The sequence below is a fragment of the Rana temporaria genome, chromosome 8 (genome assembly GCF_905171775.1).
Source record: "Rana temporaria chromosome 8, aRanTem1.1, whole genome shotgun sequence".
NCBI classification, from domain to species: Eukaryota; Metazoa; Chordata; class Amphibia; order Anura; family Ranidae; genus Rana; species Rana temporaria.
The window spans coordinates 164,031,534-164,052,557 of record NC_053496.1 but is presented as its reverse complement, the minus strand read 5'-3'; the positions used below and the strand labels follow the sequence as shown (position 1 = coordinate 164,052,557).

The 21,024-nt window shown below is 45.0% G+C and overlaps 1 protein-coding gene across 3 annotated transcripts in view; it reads right to left on the bottom strand.

Moving 5' to 3' along the window:
- Positions 1-21,024, bottom strand: part of LOC120909331 (membrane-spanning 4-domains subfamily A member 4A-like) — a 60,889-nt gene that overhangs the window by 6,242 nt on the left and 33,623 nt on the right. For all 3 annotated transcript variants that reach the window (XM_040321084.1, XM_040321083.1, XM_040321085.1), the window contains 3 exons: positions 20,052-20,162; positions 15,796-15,852; positions 3,361-3,552 (listed from right to left, as the gene is read on the bottom strand). In XM_040321084.1, the coding sequence (XP_040177018.1) occupies positions 3,361-3,552; positions 15,796-15,852; positions 20,052-20,162 (360 nt within the window). The remainder of the gene's footprint in view (positions 1-3,360; positions 3,553-15,795; positions 15,853-20,051; positions 20,163-21,024) is intronic.

Genomic DNA, 21,024 nt, shown 5'->3' with positions numbered 1-21,024 from the left:
GAAACTAGACTAGCGGCGACGTAGCGAACGCGAAAAACCGTCGAGAATCGCCGTAACTCCTAATTTGCATACCCAACGCTGGTTTACGATGCGAACTCCCCCCAGCGGCGGCCGCGGTATTGCATCTTAAGATCCAACAGTGTAAAACAATTACACCTGTCGGATCTTAGGGATATCTATGCGTAACTGATTCTATGAATCAGTCGCATAGATAGAAACAGGGATACGACGGCGTATCAGGAGAAACGCCGTTGTATCCCTTTTGTGAATCTGGCCCACTGTCCCTAGTCAGTGTCCCTGATCACTGCCACCCCAGTTTTATGATGTTGCTGTACTGCACTGTTGACAGTATGTAAAAATAACAAAATAAATTTCATTATTATCCCAAAAATGTTGACAAAAATAAGTTCAAAAAATCTCCCCATGCATCTTATTAAATACTTTGGACTGTCTACTTTCCAAAAAGGGGTAATTTGGAGGATATTTGTACTTTCCTGTGATTTTTGGGCCTCAAGAAATGAGTTAGTACATCAGGATTGATCGATTTTTCAGATATACAGTATATATCATAGCTTGTAGACTCTATTGCCGCGTACACACGATCGTAAATTTCCGACAAGAAAAGTTTGATGTGAGCTTTTGGTTGGAAATTTCGACCGTGTGTAGGCTGCATCAGACTTTTTCTGTCGGAATTTCCAACAGCAAAAATTTGAGAGCTGGTTCTCAAATTTTCCGACGGGAAAAGTTCTTGTCGGAAATTCCGATCATCTGTATGCAATTCCAACGCACAAAAGTAACACGCATGCTCTGAATCAATTCAACGCATGCTCGGAATCTTTGAACTTTTTCTCGGCTCGTCGTAGTGTTGTACGTCACCGCGTTCTTGACGGTCGGAATTTCAGACAAGATTTCTGTGACCGTGTGTACAGTATGCAACACAAGTTTGAGCCAAAATTCAGTCGGAAAAAAAATCCATGGTTTTCTTGTTGGAATTTTTGATCGTGTGTACGCCGCATAAAACTTTGATACAGACTAAATAATATGCAGTACACTGATTTGGGTTTTTTTCACCAAAGAAATGTAGCATAATACATCTTGGCCTAAACTTTTGAAAAAAGATTATTTACCGTATATACTTGAGTATAAGCTGACCTGAATATAAGCCGAGGCACCTAATTTTACCGCCAAAAAATGGGAAAACGTATTGACTCGAGTATAAGCCTAGGGTGTCCATCTGCATGCCTCACTGTGCCTCACTTTCAGGGCCTATAGGCTCACTATGCAGGCCGCTTAGGGCCTCCCAAATTACTAGAGGCCCTGCTTGGTGAGAAGTAATTTTCGCCCCCTTAATCTGCTTCTCAACTCGCTGGCTGCATGGGAGAAGAGGTAAGAAGTCAGCGCCCCCTGCTTCTCACTTTAATGTAAGATGTAATTTCCGACAACAAAACATCCCCTTCCCCCGCTCCTCACTGTCAGCAGCGCCCCCCCCCCCCCGCTTCTCAACTTTAATGTGACATGTCATTTTCGGCAGCCCCCCCACTTCTCAACTTTAATGTGACATGTCATTTTGCTTAGGGCCCCAGGGAGGTCAGGATCGGCACTGCTCACTTTGCCTCACTGTGTCCATGTGCATGCCTCACTGTGCCCATGCCTCACTGTGTCCATGCTTCACTGTGCCCATGCCTCACTGTGCCCATGCCTCACTGTGTCCATGCTTCACTGTGCCCATGCCTCACTGTGCCCATGCCTCACTGTGCCCATGACTAGACTGAAGTTTAACATGGGAGTCTATGGAAGGGGTGCCCGGCTTTGAAAAATCGGTGCTTCCCAGCCGTAGGTCCCCCAGATAACAAACTTTGCACACTTGTAAAGGAGAAATTTGGCTACATGGGTGCCAAGATCCAGGTCCAGGGGACCTACGGCCGGCCAGTACCGCATCCCCAAAAATCACTGGAGAAATTACCGTTTAACATGGGAGTCTCTATTATTCATGTTTCTTTTTTTTTTGTATGTGTTGTAATTTGTTATAATAAAGAAAAGAAGCAATTATAAAAAAAAATAACATGGGAGTCTATGGAAGGGGTGCCCGGCTTTGAAAAATCGGTGCTCCCCGGCCATAGGTTCCCCGGACAAAAAAAACACTTATAGAGGAAGAGTGTGGCTACATGTGTGAAAAGTTTGGGGTCAGTACCGGGTCCCCACCGTCTGGGAGATCCAGAGGCGTTGCTAGTGGGGTGCGGGGGGTGCGGTTCGCACCGGGTGACACCCGCTAGAGGGGTGACACCATCCCGTTTTTGCCCTGTATCACCCCAGCCTGCCCTGTACCACCCCAGCCTGCCCGGTACCACCCCAGCCTGCCCTGTACCATCCCAGCCTGCCCTGTACCACCCCAAACAGCCCTATACCACCCCAAACAGCCCTGTGCCACCACAGCCTGCCCTATACCACCCCAGCTTACCCTGTACCACCCAGCCTGCCCTGTGCCACCACAGCCTGCCCTGTACCACCCCAGCCTGCCCTGTACCACCCCAACCTTTCCCATGTCATCCCAACTTGCCCTGTGCCACCCCAATCTGCCCTATGCCACCATAACTTGCCCTATACCACCCCAACCTGCCCAATGCCACCCTAACTTGCCCTGTACCACCCCAACCTTTCCCATGCCATCCCAACTTGCCCTATGCCACCCTAACTTGCACTATACCACCCCAACCTGCCCTGTACCACCCTAACTTGCCCTATACCACCCCAACCTGCCCTATGCAACCCTAACTTGCCCTATACCACCCCAAACTACCCTATATCACCCCAACATTCCCTATACCACCTTAACCTGTCCTATACCACCCCACTACACCAACCTGCCACTATACCACTCTATACTACCCTAACCTGCCACTATACTGCCCTATACTATCATTTACAGGGGCTGGTTTGGGGTGTGCCCCGTGCCCGTGCGCTGCCTGCTTGGTGCTGGGCAGCCTAGACAGAGGGGGGGGTGACACCATGTTTTACCGCACTGGGTGACACCAACCCTAGTGACGCCACTGGGGAGATCAGTCACAAAAAGGTGACTTGAGTATAAGCCGAGGGGGGCACTTTCAGCACATAAAAATGTGCTGGAAAACTCGGCTTATACTCGAGTATATACGGTATTTGCAAAATGTCATAACAGAAACGGAATAAACTGCATTAAGATTTTATATTATTTGTATGATATCCAACCTTGCGCCTTTTTATAGTATAGTATGATATTATTTGAATCAGTATACATATTTGCAGTGATTAATGTATTAAAAAAAATAAACATATATAAAACACTTGATGTTCTATTTATATAATGACCAGAATAACACTTACAAGTTGCTGTTGGCATTTCTTCTGAGCTTCATTATAATAGTAATCATAGTTAGAGTTAGAGTTATAGTTATAGTTATAGTAATAGTAACCGTAACTGTAGCACTGCAGGATTCCCAAATCGACAATGTTTAGGATCAGAGCTACCATGCTGAAAATAGAGCTAATGATGTTCAGTCCCAGAGAGCCTTTGATCTGTAAAGTGAAATTAGGAAGAATAAACCAATGATACAACAATACCATAAACAGTCTTATTTATAATGGGGTGGATTCAGGTACGACTTGCGCCCTCTTACGGAGGCGCAGCGTACCGTTTTAACACTGCGCCTCCGTAAATTACCTGCGCTACGCTTCATTCATGAAGCAGTAGCTCCGTAATTTGCGTGGGCGCTCCCTAAAACTGCCCGGCGTAAGGGCGCGTAATTTAAATGATCCCGTAGGGGGCGTGGATCATTTAAATTAGGCGCGTTCCCGCGCCGAACGTAGTGCGCATGCTCCGTCGGGAAACTTTCCCGACGTGCATTGCGGCAAATGACGTCGCAAGGACATCATTTGCTTCAACGTGAACGTAAATGGCGTCCATTCACTTACGCAAACGACGTAATTTTCAAACATCGCGACGCCGGAACGACGGGTATACTTAGCATTGGCTGCCCCTGCTAATAGCAGGAGCAGCCTTACGCGGAACCCGACGAACGCAAACGACGTAAAATGCGTACGCAGGGCACGCGTACGGTTGTGAATCGGCGTTAGTATTCTATTTGCATACTATACGCTGACCACTACGGGAACGCCACCTAGCGGCCATCGTAAGAATGCAGCCTACGATACGACGGCATAAGAGCCTTATGCCAGTCATATCTTAGGCTGCAGTCGGCGTAACGAGCTTTCTGAATACATTCTTAATACGCAGCGCAACTAAGCAATTGCGCTGCGTAACTATGGATACGCAGACGCAATTGCATACTGAATCCACCCCACTGTTTGCAAAGTGTTAAAGCGTTATTAAACCCAAAACCCAAAATTGTATATATTATAGTTTACCAATCATTAGATGTGGTGGCTGCATTCATTTTCTTTTTTTTTTGTAATTTCCCCCCCTGTGTTTTCACCTGATGATATAGCCAGGAACACACTTTTTTAGAGTGCCTACAGCAGCATTGGACAATAGCATTGTCAGTCTGGGAGGTCCCGGAGGATGAACAGGTGTGTGAAAGGCATTGGGCAGAGAATAGAGCGTGACATCACGCCGCCACTCTGGTCGGGTCAGTGGCAGCATTTGATGGGTCTTGTGAGTGCTTAGTGCATATACTGCCCCCCAGTGGATGGATCCTGGAACTCAGATTGAGCTTGTATTGCTGCTTCATTCGTTGGCAGCACATTCATGCGGTGAGTGTGTAGTCTCACTTTTGGTGGAAGGAAATGCATGATTATTGGTGTAAGCCTTTGGATCTTTGGTGAAGGAAGTTCACATACACATGGATGGAACAATTGTTTATTTCAATCACTATTCATCATGGTGGACTTATTTATTATACTTATTTATGAATTATATTTGGTTTAGCTTACATATACACTCACCTGCCACTTTATTAGGTACACCTGATCAATTGCTCGGTAACACAAATTGCTAATTAGCCAATCACATGGCAGTAACTCAATGCATTTAGGCATCTAGACATGTTGAAGACAACTTGCTGAAGTTTAAACTGAGGATCAAAATCGGGAAGAAAGCGTATTTAAGGAACTTTGAACGTGGCATGGTTGTTGGTACCAGACGGGCTGGTCTTAGTATTTAAAAAACTGCTGATTTACTGAGATTTTCACACACATCCATCTCTATGGTTTACAGAGAATGGTCCAGAAAAGAGAAAATATCCAGTGAGCGGCAGTTGTGTGGAGAAAATGCCTTGTTGATGTCAGAGGTCAGAGGAGAATGGGCAGACTGGTTCCAGATGATAGAAAGGCAACAGCAACTTAAGTAACAATCAAGGTATGCATAATACCATCTCTGAACGCACAACACATTGAACTTAGAAGCATATGGGCTACAGCAGCAGAAGACCACACCGGGTGCCACTCCTATCAGCTAAGAACAGGAAACTGAGACTACAATTCCCACAGGCTCCAATTCAGCTGCGACATTCAGATGGTAGGGCCAGATGGTGGTGGTGTAATGGTGTGTGGGATATTTTCTTGGAACACTTTGAGCCCCTCAGTATCAATTGAGCATCATTTAAACAATACGGCCTACCTAAGTATTGTTGCTGACCATGTCCAACCCCTTTATAACTACAGTGTCCCCATCTTCTGATTGCTCCTTCCAGCAGGATAATGCTGTTTCTTAAACATAACAATGAGGTCACTGTACTCCAATGGTCTCTACAGTCACCAGAGCTCAATCCATTAGAGCACCTTTGGGATGTGGTGGAAGGGGAGATTCGCATCATGGATGTGCAGCCGACAAATCTGCAGAAACTGTGTGATGCTATTATGTCACTGTAACGGAATGTCCTGTGACACCCAGAGACTTTTGAAGGGTGTGGGGTACTCCTGTTCCAGCTTCACCAATGACTCTTGGATCTAGGGTCATCCTATGTCCAGTAGGGGCATAGGATGACTGAGAAATTATATCATGGGTTACATGAGATGGGACATTAATGATGATTCATGTATTGCAGGAGATCTTAGAAAACTACAAGTTGTTTATTCTGACCCCAACAGGTCAATAGGACCGTATTCATTCAATAGACTGTTGAGATGCTAATTAAGTCTGCTACTGTTAAGATGTTAATTTATGGTAATCACATCCAGCTACCTGGCTGTAGTGATGAAAGGTGTGATTGCATTCTATTGTGCTAATTATGTCTGCTCCTAAGATCTTTTATTGTGTATGCTAATGACACTGTTTTGTGTGAAGATACTATTGATAATAGATGTGGAATGTGACTTGTCAGCTGTAGTAATTAACTCCTCTAGATTCGGAGCCAGACTGTCTGGGTAATGAGTAGTAATTAACTCACCTGAATGTCATTATCTAAAAGAATGAGTTTTATGTAACAGGTGCGATAAGCTGGAGTCATAACGCCTGAAATGTCAGCAATAGTAATTAACTCCTCTAGATGCGGTGCCAGAATGTCTGTCTGGGATGTGGATTGAGGGGGGAACTTGTTAAGGGCCCATTGTGTGATGTTTTGGGTGGAGAGTTTCATTGTCCCTGTGATTACTGCAGCATGCTTCTAACTGTATAAAAACCAGAGAGTTTACCATTAAAGCATTCATTCGTTTGACTCAGAGAACAGAGCTTGTCTCATTTATCCTAGGGAATGGAATGGGTCCTGTCTGCTGGATTGTCGGATGAGCTGTCGTGGGTTGGTGGAATGGAAGATTGTAAACGGTGTTAACCCCTGACCGTTACAGTCACTATGGACCAAAATCTCTGAAGAATGTTTCCAACACCTTGTTGAATCTATGCCACAACAATGGGGGCAGAGCTTGAAGCCTGACTGAGCAGACATGCCAGCTTACTGCTCCACTCCTGAAGGGATGCTTCTGCCACTTTCTATCACTTCCCAGCTTGGCTCTGCTGTCATTAAGAGCTCGGCTATCGCTGCTCATGCCAGATTGCATGACCAGCGATAAACCCCTGCTACCTCAGGTGATGGTTCTCAGGTGTTCGCGCCCGAGAATGAAGCCAAAACATGTCAAGGGTGCACTGGCCCAGGCTTCAGTAAAAATGGCATTGGCTCAATGCTCTCCTCCTGTTACCTCATGCACCATAATTTACATCTTCTACATACCTTGCTCATTCTACTGTACTGAGGCAATTTGAGAAAATGCTTCACAAAGCCCTTAACCACTTTACTACCGCCCGCCGTCAATTAACGGCGGCACGATAGTGCTCTAGTTCTGGGAGGACATCATATGATGTCCTCGCCTTGCCGAGCCACTAGGGAGGGGGGAATGCCAGCACCCACCACGTTACTAGGAACCTGATGCGCGTGCCCGGCGGCCATGATTGCCGCCGGACACCCGCGATTGCCCAGTAACTGAGCAGGAACGTGGATCTCTGTGGGTAAACACAGAGATATATGTCCTGTCAGGGAGAGGAGACCGATGTACATAGGGACACAGATCGGTCACCTCCCCCAGTCAGTCCTCTCCCCCTACAGTTAGAATCACTCACTAGGGTGCACATTTAACCCCTTGATCGCCCCCTAGTGTTAACCCCTTCCCTGCCAGTCACATTTATACAGTAATCAGTGCATATTTATAGCACTGTTCATTGTATAAATGTGAATGGTCCCAAAATAGTGTCAAAAGTGTCTGGTGTGTCCTCCGCAATATCGCAGTCATGATAAAAATCACTGATCACCGCCATTACTAGTAAAAAAAATGCTATAAATCTATCCCTTATTTTGTAGCCGCTATAACATTTGCACAAACCAATCAATATACGCTTATTGCGATTTTTTTTTTTTTACCAAAAATATGTAGAAGAATACGTATCGGCCAAAACTGAGGAAAACATTTTTTTTATATCTATTTTGGGGATATTTATTATAGCAAAAAGTAAAAAATATTGCTTTTTTTTTTTTAATTGTCGCTCTTCTTTTGTTTATAGCGAAAAAAATCAAAACCGCAGAGGTGATCAAATACCACCAATTATTAAAATTTCATTTGGGTACAGTGTTGCATGACCGCGCAATTTGAAAAACTTTGGTTACCTCGGGTTAGGGGGTGCAGCCAACCCTCTGTATAGAAAGTGAGATGCCTGTGGTCTTGCTCCCTTGCTCAGAACAAAGGTTATCCTTAGAACTGAAACATAAAAAGGGGCCAGGTAGCATCGCTAATGCGCTTTAAGGGTGAAGCCTCTTCCGATTTGGCTCTGAGGGAAAGGGTTCTCCCTTAAAATGCATTAGTCTTTTGCAATGCAATTTTGGCCTGTCCAATTTCAGGTCCAGTTCCATTTGCTGGTGGTTATTGTGAAGCAATATGCTTCAGTGTAATTCTCCCTGCTTGTTTTAGTTATATTGTGTGTGTTGTTCCAGCAGTAAGCTTGGCATGTGTGGCTTATTGGGGCGACTCCAGGAATATTCCCCCTTGTGGAATATTGGGTGATTATCTTTATGGGAAGAAGGGAAGACTTCATTCTAATACCGTCACAGTTATCATTGGTAATGCACAAGGTTGGTGCGCACTCCCTTCCCCTTTAAGTTACAAAGCATCATTAAACCCCCAAGAGATTTTTTTTGTCTGTAGAGCCTGATGGGTTTGAGCTAGCCAAGCACGCATAGATTTTTCCATCCACGCCAAACTTGCGTAGATGGAGGATGACAAGGCAACCCACGACATGAATTTCATGGGAAAGGAAAGGGAGTAGCCGTTTAGGCTCTCCTTTCCTTATGGGTCCACGGCATGTGCAGCAATGAGCGGGTTAAAAGGGTCAGCTATAGGTCAGTGAGGACAAGCAAGTTCAGGAGGAGATAGCGGTTTAGGGGTTAAGGATGATTAGCTAGGCCTCACAGCTGGGTTAGCAGGTTCCAGAAGCAAGGGCAGATTAGTTCAGCGATTGGTTTATAAAATCAGGTGACTTGAGAGAAGGTACTAGAAGTGGTCTGGGCCTATATATAGGCCCGGTTCCGTTAGGCAGGTGACCGTTTTTCTCCACAGGTAACCCAGTCGGAAGAGCTCCAGGAGCCGGCGTGAGGATGGAAGCCCTGCTACACCAGCTGTTGGACCGAGCCGAGCACTCAGGAGGAGAAGATTGGATCCGCTCCTTACCACCGCTACCACAGCCAACCGGGGCGCGCAGAGTGCGGAGTCAGAGCCAGCAGCGGGACCCAGCAGCACGGAGGTCTCTTATGCCAAGCCCTGCCCATCAGCGAGCGCGTCGTTGGAGACGTCACTGGAGCGGGAGGTCTCAGGAGAAGATGCCAGCGTAGCGGAGGACGGGTCGAGCAGATGCTCCAGCAAGAGGAGGCGTGCCCAGAGGAGGAGCCTGAGCCCGTCACCACCCGATGCCAAGGGGGGTGAGCGGGATGTTTTTCCTTCCTCCCACAGGTCTTTACGGTCTAACCCAGCACCCCCCCCCCCGGCGGGACGCAGACGGGGGAGAAGAAATGCGACTCCTGTCAGGGAGCGCTCGCCACCAGGGAACTCGACCTGCGCCAGCCCAAAGGCGGGTAGAGGTGGCAGAGGGGGCCGCAGAGGAGCAAGCTTGCCCCCACAGCAGGACGGACAGCTAACCGGCAGGATACCTGTGCGGTGTGAGTTACCAGCGTCAGTCCCAGGAGCGCTCCCGGAGCGGGGAGCAGAGGGTGAGTGCAGTACAGCATCACAATTATCCATCTTATCTGCTTCTATTGAGCAATTGATACCAGTTATGAAAGCTAATGTGTCTACTCCTGTGGTATCCAAGGAGGCTGAGGTATGGTCAGGTAATGATTTTAATACTCTGCTCCAGCCTGCTTGCCCTGTGCTTAGGGAAGAGTCAGTTAGGAGTATACCAGATAGCAATGCAAAGGAATGTATGCCATGCCTGTTGTCACCTTTGGGTTTCCATTTACCATTGAGCATTAAGGATAAAATCTGGAAAGGGGAATATGTTGATCTTGCTGCAATTCTCCCCCCAGCCAAGGATAGTTCAAGGTTTGACAGGAAGGAAGAGAAAGCAGATGACAGAAAGCAGATGACAGAAAGCCGGTCATTAAATCCTTTTATGCATGGCTTCAGGCGTTTATAACATACTCCAGTGTGCTATGTGAGAAATACCCTGAACAGAGCCCTTTTCTTTTCCAGCACATTGACATTATCTTAGAGGCTTACAAGGGGTTTAGTGGGCTAGCCTGGCTTTACTATGATGAGGCTTTTCGCCAGAAGCTGGCGGTGCAGCCCTCAGTTCCAAGGATGTGGGCCTATGGCTTAACATGTTTTTACCCCAGAGGCAGCCCCCTTCTCGCTTGAGCCCGGTGCAACCCCCCCACACGTCAGCTAATAATTCATACAAGAAGGGTTTATGCTTCGCATTCAATGACTCACACTGTAAATGGTTGAATACATGTAAATATAAGCATGAATGTGCGGCCTGTGGGGGCGGCCACCCTATTTCGAGGTGTTTTCGGAAGCTACAGTCCAGTCCAAGAGAGAACCTTCCTAAGAGCAGTTACCCCTGTGATGCTCTCAAAAATGCTCCCCTGGCTTCAAGCCTACCCAAACAGGCAGAAGGCTTCCCTGCTAATTAGGGGCTTTTCTGAGGGTTTTTCATTACCGAAATTTGAAGGTACTGGGTGTACAATGGTACAGAATTTGAAATCTGTTAACGAGGCGCCAGGTGTGGTGAAAGCTAAACTCAGTAAAGAAATTGAGGCTGTTAGAATGGAGGGTCCTTTTGCCCACCCACCTTTTGTTAATTTTAGGATTTCCCCTTTGGGTTTGGTTCCAAAAAGGAATCTTTAGAATTTAGGTTGATTCATCATTTATCGTTCCCATTTGGGAATTCCCTAAATGACCAGATTAGTTCAGATGATATATCTGTATCATACACATCTTTTGACTCAGCCTTAGAGAAACTTCGTTTTCTGGGTAGAAATGATGTCTAAGGCTGATATCCAATCAGCATTCCGCTTGCTCCCGTTGAACCCAGCCAGTTTCAACTCATTGGGTATACACTTTGAGGGACAATATTATTTTGATAAGGCCTTGCCCATGGGTTGTTCTATTTCTTGTTTTTATTTTGAGACTTTTTCTACGTTCCTGGAGTGGGTAGTCAGCAAGGTGGCAGGCTCATGTCAATTAATCCACTATCTGGACGATTTTTTATTTTTAGGGCAGGGCGGTTCGGAAGACTGCTCCGCTCTTCTAGCCACTTTTCAGACAGTTTGTAACCATTTTGGGGTCCCCCTGGCTAAGGGCAAGACAGTTCATCCAGCAACCAGTATTGAATTCCTAGGCATAACCATAGATTCAGCTAGCATGGAATGTAGGCTGCCTGAGGATAAGATATATAGGTTGTCTCAAACAATTTAATTATTTCTTAGGAGGAATAAGGTTACGCTTAAAGAAATGCAATCCCTTTTAGGCCAACTCGCCTTTGCGTCTAGAATTCTCCCGATGGGCAGAGTTTTTTCTAGAGGCCTGTACTCGGCTATTGCGGGAATAAAAAATCCTGCTGCTTACATCAGGCTAACGGCCAATATCAAGCAGGATCTCATGGTTTGGCGGAATTTTTTACAATTATTTAATGGCAGATCCATGTGGCAGCAGGATTTCAGTGCAGATAGCGATTTTCTGTTGGAAACCGATGCTGTAAGGTCAGTTGGTTTCGGCGCAATCTGGGGTAACCACTGGTGTGGGGGGACCTGGCCTGACAGATGGATTGCTCTTGGTTTCTCTAAGAATATAGTTTTACTCGAACTATTTCCAGTGGTTGTCACACTAGAGTTATGGGGGGAATGTTTTGCAGTCAGGAGGTTATTGGTCAGCACAGATAATAAGGTTGTGTTATTTGCGGTGAACGCGCTATCCTCCAAATCTCCTCCAGTAGTTTCCTTTTTGCGTCAGTTGGTTTTTATTTGTTTACGTTGGAACATTTGGTTGAAGGCTAGGTACATCCCTGGTAAAGCCAATAACATTGCCGATGCTCTTTCTCGTCAACAGATGGACCGGTTTTTCGAATTGCTCCCAGGGGCAGATCCAGTGGGGATGAGTTGTCCTTCCCATTTATGGGCCCTGATCTAATATGGCAGTACGTCAAGAACTCAGTGGCTCCATCTACTTGGAGGAACTATTTATCTTCCTGGGTATTATGGTCAGCCTTTTTGACGTTGTTACAACTTTCCGCGTCAGAATACTCGGAAGAGCTGGTGCTATTATTTCTAGGTTCATTGATTCAGAAGCGTCTTTCCTGGTCTCACATCAGCAAGACGCTATCTGGCATCTCTTTCTTTTTACGCCTTGTTAATCTGCCGCCTTGCCTTACATTCTTTTCGGTTCGGCAGGTTTTGAAGGGGTATAAAAAAGAATCCGGTAGGAAGGATACTAGGTCGCCAATGACCCCGGCCATGTTGTCTAAAATTTGCGAGGCTACCTCGGCAATATGTTCTTCAGAATTTGAGGCAGTCATGTTCAGAGCCATTTTTGTCATTGCATTTTTCGGCGCTTTCAGAATTTCCGAGTTACTCCCAGCCTCTAGAGGTGGTGCCTCTGGAATCTCGTTATCCGAGGTATCCCTTCTTGGGGATCATTTAAAATTATTTCTGAGCCACAGTAAGACAGATGTGTTGGGCAAAGGAATGTGGATTTCGCTGAATAAATACGTGTCAGCGGATATCTGCCCTATTGTTAGGTTGTGGGAGTATTTACGGATTCGCCCGCAAGCTAATGGTCTTTTATTTATCCATAAGGACGGGTCACCAGTATCTATTTACCAGTTTTTGATGGTCCTGAAGAAATGTGCTGCACACAGCCGGTTTACTGAGGCTAGGGTAACATCTCACTCATTTCGGATCGGGGCGGCCACTGAGGCCGCCAGGATCGGGCTTAAGGAAAGTGCCATAAGAAGGATTGGTAGATAGAGATCAAATGCCTTTAAGTTATATATTCGTCCTCGCTAACATTTTGATTTATTCCAGGTTCTCAGCGGTCCGTGTGGGTCTTAGGCCACTCTTTTATTTTTTGGGCTCAGAAGAGAGCGGCGAGTAGGACATACTCTGAGAATTTGGGCTTGGACCCTTCATCTTTCGGCATCCATTGGTTTGGGCGCAGAGGAATGCTCTGGGGCGATTTAATTTTTTAATTAAGCAGGTTGTATACTTTATCTTCCCCTCCGGATATACTGATCGTGCACCTAGGGGGCAATGATATTGGGAAGTTGAGGACGCATGACTTAATTACCATGATGAAGAATGACTTTGAGTTTCTGAGTCGGGCTTCCCCTGCTTCATGTTTGATTTTTTCAGAGATAATCCCACATTTATGTTGGTCAGATAACGCTATTTTTAAACCTTTAGAAAAAGTTCGGAGATGTTTAAACAAAGCTATGGAAAAATCATTGTCTCCTGGTTTAGGTAGGTCGTATAGGCATGTTGAACTGGAGGGTGGTGTGCCAGGCTTGTATAGGGCAGATGGGGTACATTTGTCCGAGATAGGCCTGGATATCTTCAACATGAATTTACAAACGTGCATAGAGGAGGCCGCGGTCTGGGGTGGTGGTGACAGAAGGGCGGCTTGTGCCCCTCCCCTTCTGTCGGTTGGGAGAGTTGATTAAATTTATTTGGTACAGCTCGAGTTTCAAGTGGCTGAGCTGTGTGTGATGGTTATGGAAATTAACAAGTGAATGAGATACGTTACTGATGATATCTATGGTTGTTATATGATAATTTTAAACCAATGAATCAGGCCGTGGCCAAGTTTAATTCCAAACATATATGGTGATAATATATGTTGTGTAAGCTTATATTTAATACATTTTTGAAAGAAATATTTTGTTGAGTTTTTATTTCCTTTTTGCACGTTTGGTATGGTTTAGGCATAATGCCTGTGGTCCCATTAGGAATCCGATTAAATTTGAACCCTGTAAGGCCAGCTTTAGTCTTGGATACACTTTTAAGATTTGAATTTTCCCAGATCCTGAATCCCAGAGTGTGAACAACAGTATTGAACAAAATAAACATGTAAATTCACAATCCTAGTGAGTGTAGCACCATCTTAGTTAGGCAATTTTTTGAAAACTTTTACTGTAAACAATTTTTTTTACCTCCTTGATTGATTTAGTTGCATTTGTAACATCATCAAACTTCCTCCTCCAAATGAGTTGTTTTGTTGCTGCCTGACATTGAGTAGTGGTAATTACTGGCAATCAGTCTATCCCAGCTTATTAGAGTGGGACGAGTAGTTTGGACCGAGCATAAGTTCGTCTCGAACATCGCCGTTCGGTGAACACCCGAATTTGCGGGGCGATTGCTGGGATGTTCGCCCCTTGAGTATCCCACAGTGCACTGCGTGCTGCACAGTGCATTCTAGGGCCCTAATTCGATGAAGCAATGCACCTAAGCACTGCCAGAGCAGTCATTATGACTTTGTGCATTCAGGGCTCAGTGCTTATAGTCCCACCTCACACTATAACATGTTTCTTCCCACAGGAACATTTTGCAGTGTTGTTAGTAGACATGTGCGATTCCGTTCGTAATTAATGAATTTTCATACAAATTTGTTAGTATTCGTACATTCGGATAAATTCGAACATCCGAATAGCTGAAAGTACTAAAATACGAAAATTACGGAATTACGAATGAGCAAAATAACGAACAAGAGAAAATATGAACGTACGATTGGACAATCTTACTAAAATACGAAATACTGAAAAAGCAAAAGAACGAAAATGACATCTATAACGAACGGTTTGCATTCCGTATTTTAAATCCTTTGTCTGTTCGTAATTTCGTATATACGTATTTTCATTTGTATGTTCGTATTTTCATTTGTGTGTTTTGTCAATTTGTTTCTTTGTCTGTTCGTAAATTTGTGTACTCGCATCGTTCTTTCGAATGGGCACTGGGCAGTGTAGTTAGTGAGTGATGTATCTTACTTAATATCTTATCCAATCAGCTTATCTATTTTGTGCTGAGTCACATTGAACAGTGTAAAGCCTCGTACACACGATCGGACTTCAAACAAACTTTTCCTGGATTTTTGTCCGATAAACACTTATTGCGATTTTTTTTTTACCAAAAATATGTAGAAAAATACGTATCGGCCTAAACTTGGGAAAAAATCATTTTTTTTTTATATATTTTTGAGGGATATTTATTATAGCAACAAGTAAAAAATATTGCATTTTTTTCAAAATTGTCGCTCTATTTTTGTTTATAGCGCAAAAAATAAAAACTGCAGAGGTGATTAAATACCACCAAAAGAAAGCTCTATTTGTGGGAAAAAAGGGACACCAATTTTGTTTGGGAGCTACGTCGCACGACCGCGCAATTGTCAGTTAAAGCGACGCAGTGCCGAATCGCAAAAAGGGGCCTGGTCCTTTACCTGCATTTTGGTTCGGGTCTTAAGTGGTTAAAGGAATTTTTTATTTTTATTGTTTCACTTTATGCATCATTAAAATCGCTGCGCCTTTAAAAATGATATTTTTTCAAAAACATTTTTGCATTGATACATGTCCCCCAGGGCAGTACCCGGGCCCCCATACCCTTTTTATGGGTATCAATAACTTGCATATAATCCTTCAAAATGGGGACTTTTGATTTTTCAAGTTCGGGTCCCATAGACTTTAAGAGGGTTCGCCGTTCGGGTCCGAACTTTTTCCATGTTCAGGAGTTCTGGTGCAAACTGAACCAGGGGGTGTTCGGTCCAACACTACCAGCTATACTGTATAATGATAGCAAAGTTACTTTGCAGCTACTTAGAAAATGAAAAGGAAAAAAAACTCACCAAGCAGATATTGGGTTTTTTCTGAGCGCCAAGTGTCAGAGATCCAGCAATGATGTACTGTAAAATAAAAAAAATAGATATAAAATCTGCACATTCTAAAACATTCATCACACAAATGTCAGAAGCATTTGTGCAAACTGAACAAAATGTCATTGGCCCAGATTCACGTAGCACTTACGCCGACGTATCTCGAGATACGCCGCGTAAGTGTAACTATGCGCCGTCGTATCTGTGCGCCGTGCCCACAGAACTAGATACGCCTGAAAATAGGCTTCTTCCGACCGACGTAAGTTTCCTACGCCGCCGTATCGCGGGCGCATATTTACGCTGGCCGCAAGGGGCGCTCCCATTGATTTACGATTCAAATATGCAAATGAGTGAGATACGCCGATTTACGAACGTACTTGCGCCCGGCGCATTATTATACGCGGTTTAAGTAAGTCGTACGTCCGGCGTAAAGTTATGTCTTATAAAGCAGGTGTAAGTCAGCAGCATCAACGCAAATGGCTGCACCAGGGAACACAGCTGTCATTATTTACGTCGTTTACGTAGTACGTGAATAGGGCTGGGCGTAGGTTACGTTCACGTCGTAGGCAGGGATTCGACGTATCTTAGGCGTTCGATCTGACGTGATTCTGAGCATGCGCACTGGCATACATCCATGGGCCGGCTCACGCCCACTGCCACTTACGACGAGTTACGCCAAGGGAACCCAGCGTAGACTTGGGGGCAAGTGCTTTGTGAATACTGTGCTCGCCGCTACGCCGGCGTAGCGTATATTCGATACGCTACGCCGGCATAACTATGCGCCAAGGTATGTGAATCCGGGCCTTTGTATTTAAATAGAGACATTTCTGTACTGTCAGCTCCATCTAGTGGCCAAAATGCAGTTTAGTTTTCTGAAATACCTCAAAGAGAAAACTATGCTGCATTTGACCACTAGATGGAGCAGATGATACAGGAATTAATCTCTTAGAAAAAATACTGTGACATTTTGTTTAGCTTGTTACATTAATGCACCTGAGGCCTCGTACACACCGCGCGGACACGATACGCGATGACGTAGCCGCGCCGTCGCCACGTAATCTTTGCGCGGCCCTGGAAGGTCAATGCTTCCACGCATGCGTCGAATCACTTTGACGAATGCGAGGGCTTTCGGCCGAGCGGACATGTCCGGTGAGTCTGTACAGACGACCGAACATGTCCGACAGACAGGCTTCCAGCGGACATGTTTCTTAGCATGCTAAGAAACATTTGTCCGCTGGAAACCTGTCCGATCCGCCGGACAATTGTCCGATCGGTCGTACACACGACCGAACATGTCCGCTGAAACTGGTCCGCGGACCAGTTTCAGTGGACATGTTCGGTCATGTGTACGGGGCCTAACAGAAGATAGAACACCAGTGCGAAGGACCAGTAAATTTAAATATAGCAATAAAAACTGATAGTACTTGGCACTTACACATAAGAGGGGGTCCCAGAATGAAGGCTACAAGATCCATGAATAGAGCATCCGTTTGCCATGGCCTGCAGCAGATCCAGATAAGCCGGTGGGGGGAGCTGTCAAAAAGCTGGCTGATGGAAGTGAGAGTGCTGGAAGGGGTATCACTGAAGCTTTTTAAACTGGTTATTAAAGTGGAGTTCCACCCATTTTTTTATGTTTGTCTGTGCTGCATGCCCTAATCTCATAGTGTTCAGAATGGACAATTTTTATTTATTTTGTTGCTTGTAAATACCTTTATTTTGTAGTCCTTCATTACTTCCTGCTCCTTATTAGCCTAGGCTATTAAGTCACAAGGCTATTCGCAAGGGTTTCTGGGATAGGCATCATGTATCCCAGTAGTCCTTGCAAATAGCCTATTTGCATAGATAAGGGGCGGCAACTTCCTCTGACACTCCCGTTGCTATGGAAACCTGACTGAAACCTATTACATCGCTTGTGCAGCACTGAGCATGTGCGAGATCTGCAAGGCTGAAATCCAGGAAGTCATACAGTCTGGCTTCATGATGCCCACACTTAAGATGGCCACGGTCTATATCTAGATTATAAACTAACTAAATGCTCTAACAACCTAACAAAACGGACCTTAGTTTACAGACTAACTTTACTAGACTACATTAAGCTTGTGTATTACAGGGGTATTTATATTTAAAAAGTGAAATTGTGGGTGGAACTCCGCTTTAACTTTGTAGCCTAATTCTCGCCTTTAGTTTTGTATGATTCTCTTGGTGATCATTCATGTTTACTACCTTAGATGAAGTGCTCTTATGTTTATATACAATGTAGGCTTTCCTCATCTTCCTTTACCTAGGGACTTGTCTCCCCAGAAAATTATATTATATCATTGTAATGGCGATTTATTGTCTGTTACTTTATATGTACAATAAAAATCTTGCAGTCCATTATGGTACATAGCCTTCATGTCTAGTGCCTAATTTTAAACCAGAGTCACTATCTTCTGTCTACTAGCTTAATATCTAATTCAGACATGCACATTTGCAATATAGTTGACTATGAAGATCACTTTGATACTATTTGGCATTATATAACACGTTGGATCTGACATGTGTTCTAATACTCCGTCCTGAAACACACTGATATGCAACTGTAAGTGACAAAAGCTACCACTCCATGTAAGGCCTTGTACACATGATAGGTTAACCAGAGGACAGCGGTCTGATGGACCGTTTTCATTGGTCAAAACTGATCGTGTGTGGGCCCCATAGGTTATTTAACCATAGGTTAAAAAAAAGCCAACTTGCTTTAAAATTAACCGATGGATACCTAACCGATCGTTAGTAGGCACGGCCATCGGTTAAAAATCCACGCATGCTCAGAATCAAGTCGATGCATGCTTGGAAGCGTTGAACTTCATTTTTTCAGCACGGCGTTGTGTTTTACGTCACCGCGTTCTGACACGATCGGTTATTTAACTGAGTAGGCGTGGCGGACCATCAGTCAGCTTCATCGGTTAACCTATGACAACAGTCCTTCAGACTGTTCTCATCGGATGGACTGATCGTGTGTACGAGGCTTTAGATGCCTTAGCCCAGGGGTGCCCAACCTTTTGAAGAGCAAGGGCCACTTAAAGCGGAGGTTCACCCATAGAGAACACATTTTCCCCTTGAATGCTCGTTTTGTCTAGGGGAATCGGCTAGTTGTTTTAAAATATGACCTGTACTTACCCGTTTACGAGATGCATCTTCTCCGCCGCTCCCGGGTATGGGCTGCGGGACTGGGCGTTCCTTTTTGATTGACAGTCTTCCGAGAGGCTTCCGACGGTCGCATCCATCGCGTCACGATTTTCCGAAAGAAGCCGAACGTCGGTGCGCAGGCGCAGTATAGAGCCGCACCAACGTTCGGCTTCTTTCGGCTACGAGTGACGCGATGGATGCGACCGTCGGAAGCCTCTCGGAAGACTGTCAATCAAGAGGGAACGCCCGCTCCCGAAGACCCATACCCGGAAGCGACGGAGAAGATGCATCTCGAAAACGGGTAAGTACTGCTCATATTTTAAAACAAATAGCCGATTCCCCTAGACAAAACGAGCAGGAATCTAAGGGGAAAAGGTAAAAAAATAAATAAATGGGTGAACTCCCGCTTTAAGCGACTTGGTAACCGGCTGCGGGTCACAATGAGTGGAGTGGGTGAATGGCAGCCAACTCAGCTCTATAGAGCCCACTCTACTCTCAGCACACCAAACTTGCAGGTAATAGAAGTCTATGGCTCAGTGCAGGTAACCCACATGTGCACTTCTCTGTACTCGTGGATCAGTTTAAAAGCAGCCTAGTAACCACTGCAGAACAGATATGACCATATATACACACACACTGTGATTTCAGTAGTAAAAAACGTACCTTTAATAAAAGTATTCTATTCTATTCTATTGTATTCCATCCCAAAGCAGGAGGTCGTGGGCCACATCAGAGGGCTCCGTGGGCCACATGTGGTCCCGGGCCACTGGTTGGGCACACCTGTCTATCATCCTTTATCACACAACAGGGGCTTAGTCTGTTCAAACACTTGTGTATATTTAAATGGCAATTTTTCACTTATGACCATCCAATCATATTTCTTTTTGTCTTTGTTCTTATTGGGGAAGATTAAACCACATTTCCTGTCCCATTGATTCAAACCCTCCCCTTTTACATTGGTGAAAGTTAATCTATGATTAGCCAATAGGTGGTACTGCAGGCTGATGCTTTTCTGCATCCAGTTATTACAATCACAAACAGCAAATTGTAATGGTACTTACAAACACCGGGCCCCAAAAAGAAATGCCACTTGGAAGCGTGATAGTAAAGAGGGTGAAGCACAATGCAATGCCAAGGCCAATCTCCAAGATGGCTGCCACAATGACCAGAATCTAAAGAGGGAAAGAACAAGGTTTAATTAGTTTGCAGCTTTGAACAATACTCTTCTAAGTGCTATTGATATCTAATGGTCCGATAGAGATAAATGAATATATTTGCCCAACTGATGACTGAACCCGGATGTGGATTCTTTCAAGGCAAACTCAAGCTCCTCAAATAACATTTTCTCATTCTTTTGTAGTACATAATTCTAATTGTAATACAGAGGATGCTTTTACAATCTTTTGACATATAGTAAGGCCTTGTACACACGAGGAGACATGTCCAATGAAAACGGTCCGCGGACCCTTTTCATCGGACATGTCTGCTGGGAGCTTTTGGTCTGATGTGTGTACACATCATCAGACCAAAATCCCCGCGGACAGAGAACGCGGTGACGTAGAAGACACCGACGTTCTCTAACACGGAAGTCCAATGCTTCCACGCATGCGCCGAATCAATTCGACGCATGCGCGGGATTTCGGGCTGCTGGTTATACGTCATAACCAGCGGACATGTCCGATGAGTCGTACTAACCATCGGACATGTCAGACGGACTGGTTTCCAGCGGACACGTTTCTTAGCATGCTAAGAAACTTTTGTCCGCTGGAAACCTGTCCGCTAGGCCAGGAAACTTGTCCACTAGGCCGTACACACGACCGAACATGTCCGATGAAACTGGTCCGCGGACCAGTTTCAGCAGACATGTTCGGTCGTGTGTACGGGGCCTTAGACAATGACTTTCCTAAGCCCTGTCTCTGTGAAGAGTGTGAAGTACTAACAATGACTGAGGGAACATAGAAGAAGTGGGGAGACTTTAGGTAGAACTAAACCAACCAGTAATTAACAGGAGGGGAGGACAGAGGAAGATACCAA